We start from the raw sequence: 20109 nt of genomic DNA on the forward strand, positions 1-20109 counted from the left end.
GAACGTTTCATTCTTTTTAATTTGTTGCATATATATATATATATATGTATATATATGTATATATATATACATATATATACATATATATATATCCTATATATCTCCTTCATTGTATTTACAATCTCTCTCTGTGACTCCAGCACAGCGTATAGTATATATTTAGTGAGGACGCGGCCAGACCAGCGCCCCCAGCAGTCGATGCTCAGGGCGCAGCTGACCGTGCGCCTTCGGGAGCCTTCGGGAGCCTTCGGGAGCGCACGGTCAGCTGCTGTGGAGACGTTGCGTTTGTTACTGATTCCTGATGAAAGACCATCAAATTAAATATGTTTTCTAGCTTCCACCTCAGAAACAAACACTTCAATTTCACACTCTGTGAAATTCTTCTTTTTTGTTCCTTTTGCAGCGTGATCTGCCGTCGTTATCTGGACAATAGGTGACAGCATGGCGCGTGTTTATAGTCATTTACACAGTTATTAATGGGAGGAGACGAGGCGGACCAAGCTGCACGTGCAGCTGCGCTCAATTTCACGTTGACTGGGATGTATAAAGGAAAGGTTAGGAACAGACGTACGCACAGTTTCATACCTGTGAACATTTCTGTGCTTACGTACTTTTCCAATTTCGTGAGTACTCCATCTTCCAGTGTGAAAGCTGCGCAGTCTTCTATACCTGAGGCTCCAGGTGTTTCATACCTGAGGCTCCAGGTGTTTCATACCTGAGGCTCCAGGTGTTTCATACCTGAGGCTCCAGGTGTTTTATACCTGAGGCTCCAGGTGTTTCATGAAGAGTGGGCATCTTAACTTCCGCCTCCAGCCGCTAGGTGTCGCCGCTCTGCTACGTCATCAAGACGCGCCAACACAGCACACCGGAAGAGAGCCAGCACGACCTCTCAGCAGCGTGCGTCCGGTGCGTCCGGTGAGTCCGGTTAGAGCGGTTACAACGGGAATCTGACGGGATTTAACCGGATTAACATGTTTTAAGTGTGTTTGTGTGACTGTAGAAGACAACAGATCCGACATGCTTCGTTGTACTCTGCTGGTTTGCTGCAGAGGAGCCGCTAAACGGGTGAGTTTAACGGTTACCGGGTGAGTTTAACGGTTACCGGGTGAACAGCTGCAGGCTCAAACACACAGCAGCAGATGTTATATCAGTGTTCTCCTCTTCTCCTTCAGAACCTGTTCAAACAGATGAACTATCATTCAGATGCATTATTCACATAACAAACAGATTTAACCCCCAAAGGGTTAAAACTGAGCTTTACACAATAAAGTCAGAATATTATAAAGTCATCTTACATATTTTATTTATTCTTGTAATATTGTGACTTTATTGTGTAAATCTCAGATGTTGTTCCCTCGATGTGGCCCTAATACTCCGTAGTCCATAGTCTCTCTGGTCCTCACTGCATCAGACTGATATACTATATACTGAGACTATAAACTGAGTTACCTTCATCACAGTGATCACATGTTGTTGTTGTTTTCTTGTCTAAAATGTCTCTTCAGACAGTGGAGGTTGCTGACCTCTGGACTAAAGTGATATACAATTACAGTTTAGTGCTAAAAAAAACTAAAATTGTCAATAAAATATGACAAAGTTTTGAAAGATGTCCTCCAGATGAAGGAGACGTCCTCAAATTCTTTAAATATTCCATTTATAGTGAAACAGAGAAAAGGAGCAAATCCTCACTGAGGACAAATGAACAAAATCTCTTAAAACCAAACAGCTGTTGATTAGTTTTCTTTCAACTTCATTATCAGGTGATTGTTTCAGTGCTGAAGTCATTTATGCAATAAAATAAACATTTTTCAGTTTAATTTTTATGTAAATATATATTGTGCCTCTCGGCTGCGGTAACTCAATGCTCGGGATGAGCTGTTGTTTTAACAGCTTGTGTATAAAATACAGTTTATACTATCAGACAGAGTATTTGTGTCTTAACTATTCATTCAGAGTGCAGCGCTGACCGACATGAGCTCTCATCATAACTGTGTGATTAAACCACTAGAAACGTGCCACCTGTAGTTCCTGCTGAATGTTAACAGATATATATCAGCTGTTACTGATCGCTGTTGTTTCCTCCTCAGTTCGCCTCGTCCTTCTCCAACGAGAGCGCTCTGCCTCCCAACTTACTGCTGCCGACCAACCTGGTGGATCCTTCCAGATTAAGTAAGTCAGACTGTCTGTCAATAAGGATTCAATGATTAAACTTGTGTGTTGCTGTCGTCGTGGTTACGCTGATGGGCTGTTTGAAGTAGTGTTACCTGATATTTCACACCAAATATTCAGGATCTTCATCAAATATTATGTTTTATTTCCAGACGAGTTTCTGTCTGCATTCAGAATTTGTATCATAATGAAACTCTCCTTATGATTGATTATGATGGTCCATAGTTAATCGTGATTAATCACAATTAATCACACATTTTCTATCTGTTCTGAAACTGAAATTAGTCCAGTATTTAATCCTCTTATCAACGTGCGAGTGGACAAATATGCTGCTAAATGTAAATGTATGTATATATTTATTATTGTAAATCAATTAACAACACAGATCAATGACAGATATTGATCCAGAAACCCTCACAGGTACTGCATTTAACATAAAACAATATGCTCACATCATAACATGTCAAACTGCAGCCCAACAGGCAACAACAGCTGTCAGTGTGTCAGTGTGCTGACTGGACTATGACTTGCCCCAAACTGCATGTGATGATCATAAAGTGGGCATGTCTGTAAAGGGGAGACTCGTGGGTACCCATAGAACCCATTTACATTCACTGATCTGGAGGTCAGAGGTCAAGTGACCCCTTTGAACATGGACAAAATGTAGCGTAAGTTCGGAGCGTTATTTAACCTCCTTCATGACAAGTAAAGGTTTATAGTATGACATGGTTGGTTGCTAACTTTAAAACTCACCGCTACAACCTAAACATCGCTGGATCATTTACACTATATGGTCATACAGTATGTTCAGGGTCTGAAATGAACTTTCTTCACTTCCTGCTGCTGTTGCAGGTCAGTATTGTTTTTATCTGCCACTTTAGAAATCTCTACGCTAAATGAAGGAATAAAGTTGTTTGATATATTTTACATAAAAAACATTACATGCACAGTAAATTACAATGTTTGAATTACACTGTAGCTTCTGGGGCGGGAGGGTACCGTACTGTACTGTACTGTACTTTGTTATCCTCATCTATAGTGGCTATTTGCATAAAAACACAATTCAAATGATTAGGAAATAAATTATTGTATTTTTAAATATTTATATTTACAGAATAAAGTCATAACTTTATGAGAATATTTAAATATATTTAAATATTTGCTAAAATATATAAATTGTTTTGCATTAGTAGTTTTAATTATGTATCATAAGCTGCTTAGTGTTTGGAAGTTAAACAGGGCATAACATCCCTAACTGTGTAACTATCGGAGAGCATCGATAAGAGGAAGTAGTAGTCACAGAGGTAACAACTATGAACCGCTTCTCTATGCCCATCTCTAACGTTTTCCTTGTCTGCCAAAGTGGCTGATAGTCTGATGAATTTACCCGCCACTGCCAACGATTTACCCACATTTGGCGATTGGCGGGTTCTAATACGTGTATTATAAACTTCCATCCACACTCTCATTCAGACCTACGGGACATTTAGAGAATTATAAACATGATTTCATTATTTAATTATTAACTATCACGGTTATCGTCGGTACTGGTATAACGCGACAGCCCTAATTCCATCACTTTCTGAGCCATCACTGGTACAACAGACACAGATACACACATAATAAGACACAACACACACACACACATTTCACTCCCATCTCCGAGTCACACTGAAACTGAAGTAAAAGTCTTCCACGCTGCTCTCTAGTGATTTCTCTGCTCAGATATTCTTAATATTGCCTGTCTTCGTTCATCATGTTGAAGACGTCCTCCACTGACTGCTGACTGTGCCTCCTCCTGCAGAGCGTCCTCCTCCTCCTGCAGACTCCTCGCTGCCTCTCCTCAGGAGGTGTGACGCCGTCCTTCCCGCTCACCTGAGTCCCGTCCGGACGTGGGTGGACACTCTGGAGAGGCGGGACGGCGAGCCGCTGGGTTTGGCTCAGCTCCACCCGGACGTCTTCGCGGTGCCTCCGAGGTAAAAGTTGAGATCTGCCGTCGGTCCCCGTTCATCAGGAGAGTGTTGTTAGTTCTTCCTGCTCATACTGAGCCTTTAGATCCAGCCACTAAAGAGTTAATCCGTCCTCTCTCCTCTCAGGCTCGATGTCCTCTACGAGGTGGAAACGTGGCAGAGGAACTATAAAAGAATTGTGAGTTCCTGATTCACTCGTTAATGTTTACAGATCACACAGCTTCTACTCAATGTACAGAAAAAATAGCATTTACTGTCTTAATAGGGATGGATGTATACATATACATATGCATTTATTATTATTATTATTATTATTATTGTTAAGTTTTCTTTTGCTTCCCTTTACTGTTTGTTAATTGGCAAATTTTTACAATTAAAATCAATATTAATATTTCTTCAAACCATTATCAATACTGATGCATTCAGATTTATAAACGTGTATGAGCACTAGATATGTGTGTTTATTATTTATAATATATATATATATATATATATATGCATTTCTTTTACATGTTTTTTATTTTATCATTTTTCTTTATTGTTTCAATCATTACTTTGAATGTATCTAATATTTCTATATTTTATTTTATTTATTCATTATTATAAATATAATTATGTAGATTAAGTATATTTGATAAAAGGATAGTTTCACTATCAATAATATATTATTACCACATTCTTTTTTTCTATAATTATTAATTTCTTATTTTATTAAATTTTTCCGGTTTCAAAATTTGTTTGAAAAACAAAAAAATGTTGAAACACGTTGGAATTAAATTGTAAAATGAGCCTTTTGCTAATAAAAATATTTTTTTGTCAAAAAATAAATGAATGAATGAATGAATGAATGCATGAATGAATGAATGAATGAATGCATGCATGCATGAATGAGTGTTTACTGCCAAACTATTTGCTCTTATTAAACTAGATGGTAGGATTAACAAAGACTGGAACAGGGGGGAAAGAATTGATCTTTTCATTAATGTCTGACTGATATACTGTCATATATATATATATATATATATACACTGTATTATATATATATATATATATATATATATATATACTGTATTATATACTGACTGATATACAGTATGATATAAACTGTATTATATACTGTATTATATAAACTGTATTTTGTGTATACTATTCACGTCACTAATAGTTGTTTTGATCTCTCAGAGCCACGCCAACACAAAGGTCAGGTCAGAGGTCAGCGGTGGAGGCAGGAAACCATGGAAACAGAAAGGAAGTGGACGAGCTCGCCACGGAAGCATCAGATCGCCGATATGGAAAGGAGGTGACTGTTTCTGGTTCTTCTATTCGTCCGCTACATCAGCGGCGGAGCGGCGAGGGCTCGTTGGGTTGCAGACCTGAATAGTTTCTCTAATCTTTTAGGTTTTTAAAATACCTTCAGCTTTGTGTTATTTCCTCTCAGAACTTTAGCTCCGTTGATTTGCCAGTCCAGTCAGAGAGACCCAACGTTGTCATGGAGGGTTGTTCTATACCAGTGGTTCCACAACTACTTCACGTCATTGCAGTCATTTGGGCTGTTTTGATGCTTATGGCAAACATTTCATTACATTTACATCAAGTCTATAATAAACTGTGTAGCCACTCATTAAAAACACTATTTCTGATCCCATTACAGCATCAAATCATGCGTTCTATTAATATAATAATCAATATTAATGTAATAATCAGGCATTAAATCTGGAGCCCTGGCTTCCACCAGATTGAGCCACGTTCTCCTGTACGTGCTCTTTTACCCGCCCCCCCCATTTTTTCCCTGATAATTCGACATTGTGAACTAAGGATGCACCCATACCACTTTTTTTCCAGACCGAGTACAAGTACTTACATTTGCGTACTCTCCGATACCGAGTACTTCTCTGTGTCTAAAGACCCTCGTTAACAGCCAGCTGGAGGGTGTGAGCGACACACGGCAGGCTGGGGAGTCCCGCATACGAGGCGGTGCGCCGCCACCGGCTCTAGGTTGGCTTGGAAAGGCTTGGTTGCGAAGGTGCTTCCCGGGGCCGTGGACAAAGTGTCATCGCTGTGGACTGTCCTCAGTGCGCCCCAACCGCGTCGTGCCCCCAGATCGGGGCCCAGCCCATGTAAAAGGCTCCAGGGGTCTGCGACGATCTCAGCAACCCCACCCGACCCGTCTTGAAACACGAACCAAGGAGTCTAACGTACGCGCGAGTCAGAGGGTGCAAGCAAAACCCCATGGTGCAATGAAAGTGAGGGCCGGCGTGCGCGGTGGAAGTGGAGCGTGAAGCAGTGCAATAGGACCCAAAAGTATCGGACCCGATACTCGATACTGGTATTGGTATCGGTGCATCCCCACCGGGAACAACAAATCTGAGTTGAAATCGGCAGGACGAGAGCGAGTTCACGGGAGGAGCCATTGACTTCCATTATTATGATGCGTTCAGGTTGTATTCAGTAAATTCTAACGTTATCATGATGTGCTCAGATGTCATTCTGTTTTCACATCAATATAAAACAGATAGTAGAGAGAGAATTCTGACCTGTTTCACTTCCTAACAAACACAGCATGCTAACAGTAATAAAGGAGTAGATGTTGAAGTACATCAGATTTATTGTTTTACCGTTTTATCGAATTGGTCGAGAATCGCAGGATTTTTGCTGGTTTTGGTTTCGACTGCTAAATTTCTGGTTCTCTACTTTCTCTACCTGTGGGAACTGGCAAAACGCTTAAAATGAATTATTGCGGCGCCAAAACGTGTGGTGAAAACCTTTGGGTGCACCTAAATGATGTGCTAATTCTAATATAATTATGTTGCCTAAATTAAAAAGTTAGACGTACCAGTGCAACCAATGTCAAAAGTTAGTCTGGAGCCCTGATTAGAGTTACTGCTGCTCATTGCATCAATCAGTGTTGTTGCTAATGATAGATATATCCCAGACTGTGAAAACAAATCCCCGCTAACATTTAGTATCCAAAAGATAATTCATTTTTTGTGTTTGTTTCATAAAAAAACAACAGTGGCATTATGTAAACTAGTATTTAAAGGGTTAAACTTCTGAAAATGGATGAATATTTGGTAGTTATGATCCGGACTGAAGTTGATTAAAAGACTCAATGATTGTGGAAAGTAATATTAATATACAGAACTTCCAAACAGTTCCCTGGAAGCAACAAAAGCCTGATTGCTGTCACCTCAGTAGTACGATCATTAGAAACTACATGTTGTTGATCGTCAGGTTGAGAATGAGTCTGACAGGTGATGTGTTTCTCTCAGGTGGAGTGGCTAAAGGACCCAGAGGGCCGACCAGCTACTTCTACATGTTACCCATGAAGGTCCGAGTGAAAGGACTCAAAGTGGCTCTGAGCTCCAAGATGGCTCAGGTAACTCGAACCTGTTCACTCAACGTTGAGAACAAACAAAGTCCTTATTGACTTACTGTATTTATGGCATACTATATGAGGACTTCATGACATGCTACACTATGACTTTATGTTAAAAAACACTTAAAGGGACCATTTGTAACGTTCAGAAATGCTTCTTAACAGCGACACCTGTGGCTGTGAAATCAATGAAAGTCAGCGTCGGGCTCGCGCTTGCTCGCTCTACATAGACATAAACGAGCATCGCTCAACACAGTGAGGCGACACACGTCAGCTAAAACCACATTATCACTCTATATTTAACCTGCTGGGCAGTAATGTTAGCTGACCAGACCAAGGTCTCTCCATGAACATGATTTAGATCTGATCCAATGTTGGCTTTTCCTGCCTCAGTGGGGCTCTGCAGCGTGTCTTCCTGCTCTCTCCGCCCGCAGCCGGAGAGAGCAGGAAGACACCGGCACCCGGTAGGTTACGAGACAACAACGTAACTCGTTGCAGAGCCCCGTCACTTCCCAAGACACGGGAAACCTCTGTTGGTCTGGAGGAGCTGCAGCAGTTATTTCTGCACAAACGTCCACTGAACATTCACTAGATATTCTCAGAGCTAAACTAACTCTTCTGCAGTGTGGAGTGAGCGCGCGTTCACGTCTAGAGGTGGAGCGAGCTGAGCGAGAACGCGCGAGCTGTCTGAGTGAAGGCGAGCAGGCAGAGGAGAGGCAGCGGCTACACGTGAACGCGCACATGCGAGCGCGCATGTGTCCCGACCTGATACAAATGCGAGCGCGCATGTGACCCGACCCGGTACATTTATACGCTTAAAAAGTTACAAACAGTCCCTTTAATTTATGACATATTATACTGACTTTTTTTCATGACATTTTTCAACACTGTTGAAAAATGTCACCAAAATATTTTTGCAGGAGTAATTGTAGTTTGTTTGACTGAAGTGTTGAATCTATGTTTAACTGAATATGATATATCTTTTGCAGGACTACCTTCACATCGTGGACTCTCTGAATATCCCCTCACCCGACCCTCAGTACCTGCTGGACCTCCTCAGACACAAACACTGGGGGGAGTCGGTGTTAATAGTCGACGTGTGAGTATCACCAGCTTTAAATCAACCTTTTACTACTGCGGTTCCATCACTGCTGACGTTGTTCTCGTTCCTTTCAGAGGTGAAGAGTTTCCTGAAAACATCCTTCAGGCAACAGCCAGTTTGAAGACAGTGAACATTATTCCAGCAATTGGTAAGTTAGTGCTTCTCTATTGAGAAAGTGACGCAACGCACCAGTTAGGGAACAAAACAAGTAGGACATCAGTTTAATTAAAAATCCTTACATACAAATCAACTCCCTCGGACATGAATGATAGTTTTTCATCATCACATAGTGGAACTCCTCAACAAACCATTTTAAAGGAACAGTGTGTAACATCTCAGGGTAGTACAGTATAGCTAGAAATGGATTACATTAGATTCATAACTAAGAATCACTGTTAGCGTAGAATGAGCTGTTTAGATCTACATAGGGAGCGGGTCCTCTTCGGAGTCCGCCATGTTTCTACAGAAGCACAAACTTTTTCACGTTTTTACGTTACCTGAAGGCCACCGTAGTTCTCCGACACGTTTGTGAAACTGCGGTAACGTGAGCCGCAGAGTGCAAAACCGTGGTACCGCCAGCTGCCGTCTGACTTCCTTATCTATAAAGTATGGTATTACCACGGTTTTGCACTCTGAGGCTCACGTTACCGCAGTCTCGGTTACTCGGTTGCATTCTGCAACCACACCACTAGATGCCACCAAAACCTACACACTGTCCCTTTAACATGACACCATTATTTAAAACTCCAAAATGCATCAACATTTCAGTCTTTTAGTCTGTGGAAGTGAACAGAACCGGTCAGTAGCAGATGTTTTTCTTGTCTTTACTCCGTCAGGTCTGAACGTCCACAGCATGCTGAAACACGAAGCCGTCGTCCTCACTCTGGAAACGGTCAAGTTTCTGGAGGACAAGCTGCTCTGGCACGACCAGCGCTACACCCCTCTGTACCCATTTAAACTGCCCTACTCCGACTTCCCATAGAAGACATGAAATCACCTGTAATATATTCACTTTTCTTTGTGTAACAAAAAAAACATCAATAAATAATGCCAAATATAAAAAAAGAACAATGCATTGTATTAAAAACACCCTAAAAGGCCTAACATCAATAACTGTATTTGTACGGAAGGAGGCGGTTGGCCAAATCGTTCCTGATCTCCCAACGGAGGGCCGAGCGCTTCTTCTCTGTTGGCACGATGTAGGTGTTGGGCACGTAAACCCTCCGAGGTTTAGGCTGCAACACACAACAGAACAAGACTCAACATTAAATATCTTGTATGTCCGCGCTAAGAGGCTAAAAGAAAAAGGTATGAGCTGAGGCTGGAGGGACGGACGCTTATTACAAACACACCACTGATGACGTTGTCTGTAAACACAGCTGATCACAGCACCAGGTGATGTTGACACATCTTTTATTATCGGTTCTGAAACGGGTAATTCTTTGGCTGCAGAACTGATACGATCAAATAATAATGTTTTATATCGGCGCAGTCGTTGCAAAGATTCCTATACTGTGATCAGCTCCACGGCAGCACATTAAGGTAACAGAGTCTGTTTCTGCAGGGAAGTGGAAGTATTAGTTAATCACATTTCAAAAGTTTACATCAGCGTTTTTAAGTAGTCTACTTTTTCAGTTTTTGACCGTCAATGTGGACTGAATGCCGGTACACTACCTTCCGTTCTATCCACATTAAAACAATAAAGATAGTGAGAAGATAATCTTCAGATCTGCAGTCTAATACGTGCCCGTATCTCACTGGTTTTAAAGCCACATCAGAAAATGTTAGTGGTGAGAAACGACACAATTGTTTAGCTTTAAAGCTTCAATGTCAAGCAGTCATAATGTGTGGAACAGTAAATAACAAACTTGTAACTTGTGATATAAAACTGACTGTAGCACGGAACATGTTGACTAGTGCAGCGTTATGGAGAATGTTTGGGAAGATACTCACCGGTGGAGGTTGGAATGCAAGTCGCTCCTGAAAACAAAAATAACATTTGTTAAGTGAGACGTACAAAAACACTTCTCATCGTCATCAGTGATGGAAGAAGTATTCAGATACCATACAGAGCTTTTCCAACAACTAGGGATGCACCGATACCACTTTTTTCAAACCGAGTACAAGTACTTACATTCATCGATACCGAGTACCGATACGAGTACTTCTCTGTGCCTAAAGACCCTCGTTAACAGCCAGCTGGAGGGTGTGAGCAACACACGGCAGGCTGGGGAGTCCCGCATACGAGGCGGTGCGCCGCCACCGGCTCTAGGTCAGCTTGGAAAGGCTCGTGGGGGGGGGAAGGTGCTTCCCGGGACCGTGGACAAAGTGTCACTGGGGCGGACTGTCCTCTGTGCGCCCCGACCGCGTCGTGTCCCACGTAAAAGGCTCCAGGGGTCTGCGTCGATGTCAGCAACCCACCCGACCCGTCTTGAAACACGGACCAAGGAGTCTAACGCACACACGAGTCAGAGGGTGACAGCAAAACCCCGCGGCACAATGAAAGTGACGGCCGGCGTGAGGTGGGATCCCGGCTCCGCGGGGTCGGGCGCAGCACCGGCCCGTCTCGCCCGCACCGTCGGGGAGGTGGAGCGTAAGCGAGTGCGAAAAGACCTGAAAGATGGTGACGCTGCCGTAAAGTGGTATCGGAGCCGTTTTGCGGGTACAATTACATGAGCATAGTATCGGTATCGGTGCATCTCTACCAACAACTAAAGCCACGAGTTACAGAAAGTGGACTTAGACAAGCAGATCGTAGAGAAGCAGGAGGGGGAGCTCGAAAGTAAATATTTGTACACTTTATAGAAGTTTAGTTTTTCTGTTGAAGATGTATTTTCATACCTTGATCTCCCAGCGGAGAGCTCTCCTGTCCGTCTCTCCTGGAAGTTTAAACATTTCCCAGAGCTGCTTGTACCGGAAATACCTGCAGAGACGAGAAAACTACGAGTCAAGTATCAGACCGACGTGAATCTGATGAGTAGAAATGTTTTCTTCAGTCATGTCTGTGCACTCCTTATTTTATCAGGGGTACGAGTTTATAACTTACTTGGCTACTGGGTCCGTCTTCTTAATGGTTTGCTGACTCCTGACTGGTCGGATGACTGGAACATATTTTTTTTTGATAAATTAGGGTCATATAAACAGTAATATGAACTTGTACATTGGGTTTGTGTTGACTCACAGGATTTGGGTTTGGGCCTGAGGTCACCGTCACTTTGAGATCGAGTCTGTCCAAAGTGAAACAACAGTAAAGTGATTTTAATCAGACACCGTCAGTGGAAACTTGTCTGCCACCACATTCTGGGAGACTACATTACCCACCATGCCTCTTAGATAAGATTCAAAGGCGCTGAAGGAGACTCCCTCTGCGTCGGAGCTCTGGGTGTCACTCTGACTGGAGACGTCTTCGTTCCCCGTCTCCAAGTCGCGCCGAGCCGGCGAGGATAACTGGAGGTCAGCCAGCCGTTCCTCCAGACAACTCGCTGAGTCTGCAAACAAACAACATCCAGAACATTCAGTGAGCTTATCAGGAAGTTAGTGGGAAATAACTTCACTTTTACCATCACAACAACCAGAGAACAGAACGGATTTATTCTCTTCAGTTTTTTTGGACATAGTATGCTGTGACTTTTTTTCATACAATGTTTCGACATACTATGCTATAATTTTTTTCATTAATTCTTTTGACATACTATACTATACATTTTTTCATGACATTTTTCAACATACTATACTGTGACTTTTTTTTCATGACATTTTTCAACATACTATACAATGACTTTTTCTGATGAAATTTTTCAACATACTATACTGACTTTTTCAAACAATTTTTCGAAATACCAATCTATGACTTTACTTTCATAAAATGTTTCAACATACTATACTATGACTTTTTTTAAATTACATTTTTCGACATATTATGCTATGACTTTTTTTCATTCATTTTTTTGACATACTATACTATGACTTTTTTGTGAACATTTTCAAACTTTTATTAAAAAAAAATAACTTTTTTATAGCATACTATACTATGATTTTTCTTTATTGTCATTTGTATGACATACTATATGACTTTTGTACATTTTTATGGCATACTAAGGAAGTATCTTGAGATTTGATTTAAGATTAAGAAATAATCCCTCAAATTTGAGCCTTTTAACAACCTGATCTTGACACTGTTTCAAGGTACAGTTTAGAAAACAGACAGATGGAGACGGGGAACCATTTACCCTTCTTCTGTCTGAGGTTTCCTTCCCATTCCTCACACATCTTGTTGAACGTCGTCCCACTGAAATCCACTTTGGAGTCGATAAACTTGATGTCTTTGTTGCTTGAAGACTCGTCTCTATCCGCTGACTCCTCCTCTTTCTCTTCTTTGAGGTGTTGCGCCTCTTCTTCTAGCCTCTCATTTTGCTTTTCCTCTTCATGATCACTCCCATCTTCAAACTGCGTCACATCCCATTTGTTTTCAGCCTGGACTTTATCTTCTTCTGGTTTCATGTCTGTGATGTCCACCTCTTTTTGCACATCAGCTTCAGGCTCGGCGTCCGCCAACGCGCTCAGTGGTCGAGTCTCGATGTAGCGTGACTCTGTGAGTTCGATGTCAAACCCGCCAAAGCTGCACAGCGAGCGATCGTCCTCTTCGTCGTCTCTCATCTCGGACAGATCTCCCCGACTGTCTTGATCGAACTCCGTGATGGTGTGGTCGTCTCTGTAGTCTCCTCCCTCCTGCTCCTCTGGTCGGTAGGTGCCGTAGCCAGACGTCATCAGACTCGGAGCTGGACTATCAGAACTGCTGCTACGGCACTCTTCATCGTCTTCATCGCTGATGTTGATCTGGTTGTTTTGTTCAGGCTTTTCCTCTTCGGACGCCTCCTTATAAGAGTTTTCTGCATCGCCAACAGATTTGGACTCTTCTTCATCGATCTCCTCCTCCTCCTCCTCTGAAGCCTCCTGGTAAGAGTCCTCTGAATCGTCCACAGGTTTGGAGTCTTCATCGCCGATCTCCACCTCCTCCTTCTCTGATGAATCCTCCTGGTAAGAGTTTTCTACATCGCCAACAGATTTGGACTCTTCTTCATCGATCTCCTCCTCCTCCTCCTCTGAAGCCTCCTGGTAAGAGTCTTCTGCATTGCCAACAGGTTTGGAGTCTTCCTCGTCAATCACATGCCCAATCTCCTCCTCTTCCTCCTCTGAAGCCTCCTGGTAAGAGTCCTCTGAATCATCCACAGGTTTGGAGTCTTCATCGCCGATCTCCTCCTCCTCCTCCTCCGAAGCCTCCGGGTAAAAGTGCTCTGAATCGGCCCCAGGTTTGGCCTCTTCCTCGCTGTTCACTCGCTCAATCTCCACTTTCTCCTCTTCCACCTCTGAAGCCTCCTGATAAGAGTCCTCTGAATAGTCCACAGGTTTGGCGTCTTCCTCGCCGCTTACTTGCTCAATCTCCTCCGCTTCATCCTCCGAAGCCTCCTGGTAAGAGTCCTCTGAATCTTCTAAAGGTTTGGAGTCTTCCTCGCCAGTCTCCTCCTCCTCCTCCTCCTCCTCGTCTGAAGCGTCCTGGTAAGAGTCCTCGGCATCGTCCATGGATTTGGCGTCTTCCTCGCCTATCATTTGCCCAATCTCCTCCTCTTCCTCCTCTGGGTAAGAGTCCTCTGCATCGCCAACAAGTTTGGACTCTTCTTCACCGATCTCCACCTCCTCTTCCTCCTCTGAAGCCTGCGGGTAAGACTCATCTGTATCGCCAACAGGTTTGGACTCTTCCTTGCCGATCTCCACCTCCTCTTCCTCCTCTGAAGCCTGCGGGTAAGAGTCTTCTGCATCATCAACAGGTTTGAAGTCTTCCTCGCCAATCACTCGCTCAATCTCTACTTTCTCCTCCTCATCTTCCTGTCGCTCTCCATCAGACCAAAAAGAGGAGTTGAGAGAAGTCTTGTCATCGTCCCACTGAGTGCCGTTCATTTTGTACATGTTGGCTCGACTTGCACTGCTGCTGAGGTGTTGTGATCTGTGGAGGCGGAGGGCTTAACGGAGGAGCTAAGAGGATTAAGCTGATATATCCAGGAGCTTCTTCTTCTGCTGCTGGGCCTCTTCTCAACGCTGAGACAGCTCAGACTGCTGGCGACCAACGGGATTACATCTCTGTACCACCAGGACACCTCAGTATTCAGTTTGTTTGACTTTTCATTATGATTTATTTTGTATTTATGCAGTTTGCTGCTAAAAGAATTTCTTCTAAAGATCTGAAGTGAGCTTTTGACGTGAAGCATTTTGTGAAAGGCATTACTTTGTGATTAAAAAATGCATATAATATCCTGTATATTTTCAGCAAAATCCTCTGAAATAGTTGGCGATTAAAATAACCGTTATGGGCGCCTGGGTTAGCTCAGTTGGTAGAGCGGGCGTCCATGTATCAAGGCTTGGTCCTGACCGCGGCGGCCCGGATTCGAATCCGGCCTGTGGCCCTTTCCGCATCCACTCTCTCTCTCCCCCCTTTCAAGACTCTATCCACTGTCCTGTCATAAAAAAAATGGAAAATGCCCCCAAAAAAATAACTTTAAAAAAAATCAATAAATAACCGTTATCACCGTCTTATTTTTATAACATTATTTTGAAGGATTTTAAATGGTGGCTCTCTCATATTTTTTTATCGGGGAGCTTTTACTGATTTTAACTTATTTACTTTAATTGATTTTATGTTAATTGACTCTTTATTTTATTCTACTGGAACGATTGGTTTTACCTATTTTATGCTGGCTCAGTCTTTTGTTACCTAAAAGTTATCCGTTTGATAATTTTTTTTATGATTTTATAATTTGTTGATGTTAATTTGCTGGAATGACATCCAGGTCAATAAATAAATAACTGAAATTAAAAATAATAATTATTATATATTAATATAATTTATAGACCACTTATCAATACGTGGAAAGTAATTTGTAAATAAAGATTATTATTTGTATTATTATTATTATAGAACAAACCCATCAGATTGTCAGAACAGATTATAGTTAAATGTAATTACCTGAGTCTTCACTGTAGACTGATTCATCACAGACCAGTGATTGTCCTTTATGTTTCCTGAAGGTGGAAAAAAAATACATTATTGTCACATTTCCAGCAAAACTGATATATTTAGGAAGCACAAAGCTCCAGTTGGAGCAGTTACAGCAGATTTAGAATTGTTATTCTCACATGGTGAGTCACTTCATGATGAATTAAAACCAGTGAATATTTAAGTTTTCAATTTAAATCTACTTTAAATCTGTGTCTTTATTCAACGTGTCACACATTCACGGTTTCTGTTTAACACTGTTGAAATGATTCATAAATTATTCAATCTGAAAATGAGCGACAACATGGGTCAATTATTAATGTTGTCAAATAAAAATACAAATCTAATTTTCAATATTACTTCACTGTTGTCCATCACTAAACACTAAACTGAATACCTTTGAATTTCTTTTGGTTCTGCTTTTGATTATTATTGACATTTTATTGACAATTAATTGACTGGAAATTTGAGAGATTACCAATATTAAGAATCTGTTGCAGTTGTCTTTATGTCATTTATTGGACACAGATTGTTCTTTAGATATTGTGATGATGTTTTGTTGGTTTTATGAACCAGTCCGGAGAGAAATTATATTTCATTCATCTCTATTTTTCATAAATGGAATGACAAATAAAATCGAACTTGAAACTTGAACAACCAAACAAACAGACACAGACCCCATGAGTCTTGTTAGAGTTACCTCAGGACTTTTCTCTTGATGAAGCGTTCCCGCTGGGAGTCAGGAGTGGATGTGTAGCCGTCACTGAGCGGCGGGTGGAGGGTGTCGTCAGGATCCGGCTCCGGCTCCACCTCCACCTCCACCACCTGCAGCCTGCTGGGAGCGCCTGGAGGCAGCCGGAGATTCAGAGCCACCGAGTGTCGAGCGTACGAGTCGAAGCTGTCCTGCGGCCGTCCACACTCTCTGCTCTGACCGGTGGTCGCCTGTGTTGTTGAATCAAATACATAAAAAATAATCACATGTGCTTGACACTGCTGAAAGTATTGGATGGATTGTTTGAATAAGCTAAAAGTTTTAGTCTTGTCAATAAAACAAACCTCCCCTTGAATGACAAGGCACCAAGCTTTACATAACAATCTGGTTTCACAGGTGGGTCTTTAACTACTATCTGCATTTTACAACATATTCACATGTAGTTAAGATATAAACATATGAAATGAAACAATATAAAGTACAATGAGCTCTTTATAAAAACCACACTGAGCACCACAGACATGCTATAAGCCCCGATAGGAATATTACAGGAGTATACAAGTGTTTCTTCCTCAGGAGACGAATGAGAGGAAACGTATTCTGAAAGATCTTTAATGTGAGAATGAAATGTTTCAGATTAAAGACTCTAAAATGACTTCTAAATAAATGGTACATTTTTAAATAGAGTTTTTCAGATCATTACTAAAAGACTTAGATTTAAACTCAATCTCTGCAGATGGAGTGGTCTGGATGATGAAGCTGAATGTCACCACAAAACAGCGACTGTACAAAGAAGCCCTCGCTCTCGTTTCTGAGGGACTGACTCTAAAACCTGATGTTAAGGTTTTTGTTAATTGTCTCCTATGGGAAAAAAAATGTCTTGGAGGAAGAGAAATCGCTGCATCAAGACCAGACATCACAGTAAAATACATTTAAATAAGAAATAGGGATAAAAAAATTTTAAAAAAATTTAACCGATAATCGACCCTCGTTAACTGATTATTAACCGTTAACCGACAAGATTAGTGCGTCTCATGCAGCGGTGCAGCAGCTGCAGTGTATGAAGACAACAGACAACTGAGTCTCCAGTTCACCGTCCGGGAGCGTTAATTTAGCAGCTACGATGCTGCGTTCACTGTCTCCAGTTCACCGTCCGGGAGCGTTAACTTAGCAGCTACGATGCTGCGTTCACTGTCTCCAGTTCAGCGTCCGGGAGCGTTAACTTAGCAGCTACGATGCTGCGTTCACTGTCTCCAGTTCAGCGTCCGGGAGCGTTAACTTAGCAGCTACGATGTTGCGTGTAGTGTCGCGGACATGCAGCCACTTTCCCAGTAAAAGTCTCCACCGCACATTTAGTTTAGTTTAGCAGGTTGTCAGCTGTGTGTCTGTCCGGATTAACGATAGCGAGTGTTCAACAAACAGTGTGTGTGTTTGTGCTACATTAGCAGCTCTAGCTCTGCTGGTAGCTTCGTGCTCGCCGCTGCTCTGTCAAAAGCGGCGTAACTTTTGCGAATGTACGACAGACCGTGTGTGTGTGGCGGCGGGGAGTGTGGGTTTGTCGGTGGCGTTCTAGCTGTGAACGTAGGTGTAGCAGACAGTGTGTGTGGTGGTGGTGTAGGTGTAGCAGACAGTGTGTGTACAGTTTATCTGTCGGTGGATAAATGCAACGAGGGATACAACTCCTCCGCTCAAGCGAGCCGGAGACCGAAGCCGACTTCCTGTATCTTGTAACGCCGGCTCAGACTCTCTTAAGGTGGACCAGCTTTTCTCCTTAAAGAGACGAGTCGCTCCTCTGAGTTTTTCTCAGCTTTTTCATTAATATTTCTTTTAACCGTTTTAACCGATAGCGTTGATCGGTTAAAGTTCTTAACGTCGGTTAAGAACACATGTGGAAACATCAGCCTGAGATAAAAACAACCAGCCAATTAACCACAAGCCTTTCACTCGTTAAGAGCTACAGGACTTCAAGACATACTGTACATCTCAAAACATACAATTACACACAAACAAACACATCTCACTTTACATGTTTACAAGCAAACCCATGATTTATTTTATTTAATTTTTTTACTTTTTCTGATATCAAACGCCAGATTAAAGAAAAAATAAGAGTAAAGTGTGGCTAACGCTTACCTGTCTGTCATGGTCTGCTTTTCTGGCATGTAAGAAAAACCCTCCAGCGGATCCTTGAAAGCAGCGCTGACTGACTGTGAAGTAAAACGTAGAACTCACCAGTTAACACACAACTAACTTTAATGGAACATCTTTCAATGGCTGGCATGCTTGTTTAGAGAAAAGTGTTATAAAAATACAGTTATTACTGTCCCTCTGACCTTTCTCTTTGGTGTAGGGAGGAGGACTCGGCTGAGCGGATGAGGTCAGGCTTTTCCATTCTCCACGTCGAACCAGTTCATCAAGATCTGACATCACATCACACAACGGTATATTGACCTATAATCAGTTTAACATCAATCAACAGAACATTTAGTTTCATTCATGCGTCACAGTCTAACCTTGCTTGAATTCACGCAGACGGTGTTTTGGTATGTTTGTGTAGCCCAGAGCCGCCAGTTGGTCTTGAATTTCCTCTTCGGAGAAATCCAGGTTGTCCATCATATTTTCAGTTTCAAGTCGAAGAGGAAGCATAAAACCTGAAGGGAAAAAATACATTACAATAATATTTATATAACACAATAGGAAACAGATATGAAGAACAACGAGAGACCTTTTTATAGAAGTTTGTAGTTGTTTGATCAGAGCTTTTTATGGAGTAAGATGACAGGTTACTAACAAACTTTGAAAAGGTATTTTTAAGTTTAGGCTTTACAGAAGTAATTTTGTTTTTTATTATTCTATGTCTTTTAACATCTTGACAACCACATTGTAAATAAGTATTCTCACTTGAGCGTGTTGTACTTTGGATCAGAGCGTTTTGTAGATGCATTAATTAATAAAATCAAAAGATAAATGTTATATAGCAGCACCACAAAAAACACGTTTGCTTCAAGGCAAACTCCACTCAAATGACAATTTATGGATACTATGACCATGTTTTACTTTATCTTTAAAAGCTGAAACATGACTTGCATTAATAGTAAATACGTGTCAGTAGTCGTTGATCCAAATGTATAGTTAATAATATAAGAGCGCTGTGAAACTTTATCAGCTGATATTTAAACCAAATACAATTAGTTGTGTTTTTTGTGCAAGCCGAATTTATCAGAAGACAATACAGATTTGACCTCGCAGTGTTTTTTCTGTTTCATAGATCTAATTTAATAGTTAATAAGCAAGACAATCCTAAAGTGGCAGGTTTTTGAACGGGGTTTGGTCCGCCATCACTTTCAACGACCGGAAGTGAGCTCGGCTAACAGTTAGCAGTCAATATAAACATAAATATAAATATAAACGACTCTAACTAGTTAAAATAAACTAGTTAAAGACATTTAACGGGTTTGTTTCTCACCTGAACGGGCGCCGGTTCTCCGTTATAGTGCACACATCACGGTAACATCACGGTAACATCACCGGTTAACTTTATTAGCAGCGTTCACCGGGTTTTATTGTTTAAACACCAGGACAACTAACCGTCACTAACCGTCATCAACCGTCACTAACCGTCATCCAGCTCTGTTGTTTGAATTGACTTCCGGTCTTGTTCTTCTTCATTGTGCCTATTAGCGGTTGGCGGTGTAGTGTTGTAGCGCCACCTGCTGGGCGGGAGGGTCAGGA

The 20109-nt window shown here is 41.7% G+C and overlaps 2 protein-coding genes across 4 annotated transcripts; one reads left to right on the forward strand and one right to left on the reverse strand.

Annotated features, from left to right (window-relative positions):
- Positions 1–858: 858 nt before the first annotated feature.
- mrpl4 (mitochondrial ribosomal protein L4) lies at positions 859–9688 on the forward strand. The gene is made up of 9 exons (XM_074631301.1): positions 859–1065; positions 2088–2169; positions 3974–4145; positions 4266–4317; positions 5322–5439; positions 7409–7515; positions 8505–8614; positions 8692–8765; positions 9454–9688. Exons 1-9 carry the CDS (start codon positions 1018–1020, stop codon positions 9597–9599), a joined length of 909 nt encoding a protein of 302 aa, XP_074487402.1. The 5' UTR covers positions 859–1017; the 3' UTR covers positions 9600–9688.
- Positions 8810–20080, reverse strand: hyls1 (HYLS1 centriolar and ciliogenesis associated). Of its 3 annotated transcripts, none has more exons than XM_074631292.1 (12): positions 19986–20076; positions 18891–19028; positions 18711–18797; positions 18511–18584; positions 16366–16607; positions 15636–15691; positions 11939–12105; positions 11799–11844; positions 11664–11718; positions 11459–11540; positions 10571–10597; positions 8810–9852 (listed from the first exon to the last, which is right to left on the reverse strand). In XM_074631292.1, the coding sequence occupies exons 1-12, from the start codon at positions 20044–20046 to the stop codon at positions 9724–9726; spliced, it is 1164 nt and encodes a 387-aa protein (XP_074487393.1). In that variant the 5' UTR covers positions 20047–20076; the 3' UTR covers positions 8810–9723. The 3 variants fall into 3 exon arrangements, with proteins under 3 accessions (XP_074487393.1, XP_074487394.1, XP_074487396.1); XM_074631293.1 differs by having other exon boundaries at positions 19844–20002; XM_074631295.1 differs by lacking the exon at positions 8810–9852 and adding an exon at positions 9890–10175 and having other exon boundaries at positions 19986–20080.
- Between the last annotated feature and the right edge of the window lie 29 nt (positions 20081–20109).

Source organism: Sebastes fasciatus, chromosome 3 (assembly GCF_043250625.1).
Source record: "Sebastes fasciatus isolate fSebFas1 chromosome 3, fSebFas1.pri, whole genome shotgun sequence".
Classification (NCBI taxonomy): domain Eukaryota; kingdom Metazoa; phylum Chordata; class Actinopteri; order Perciformes; family Sebastidae; genus Sebastes; species Sebastes fasciatus.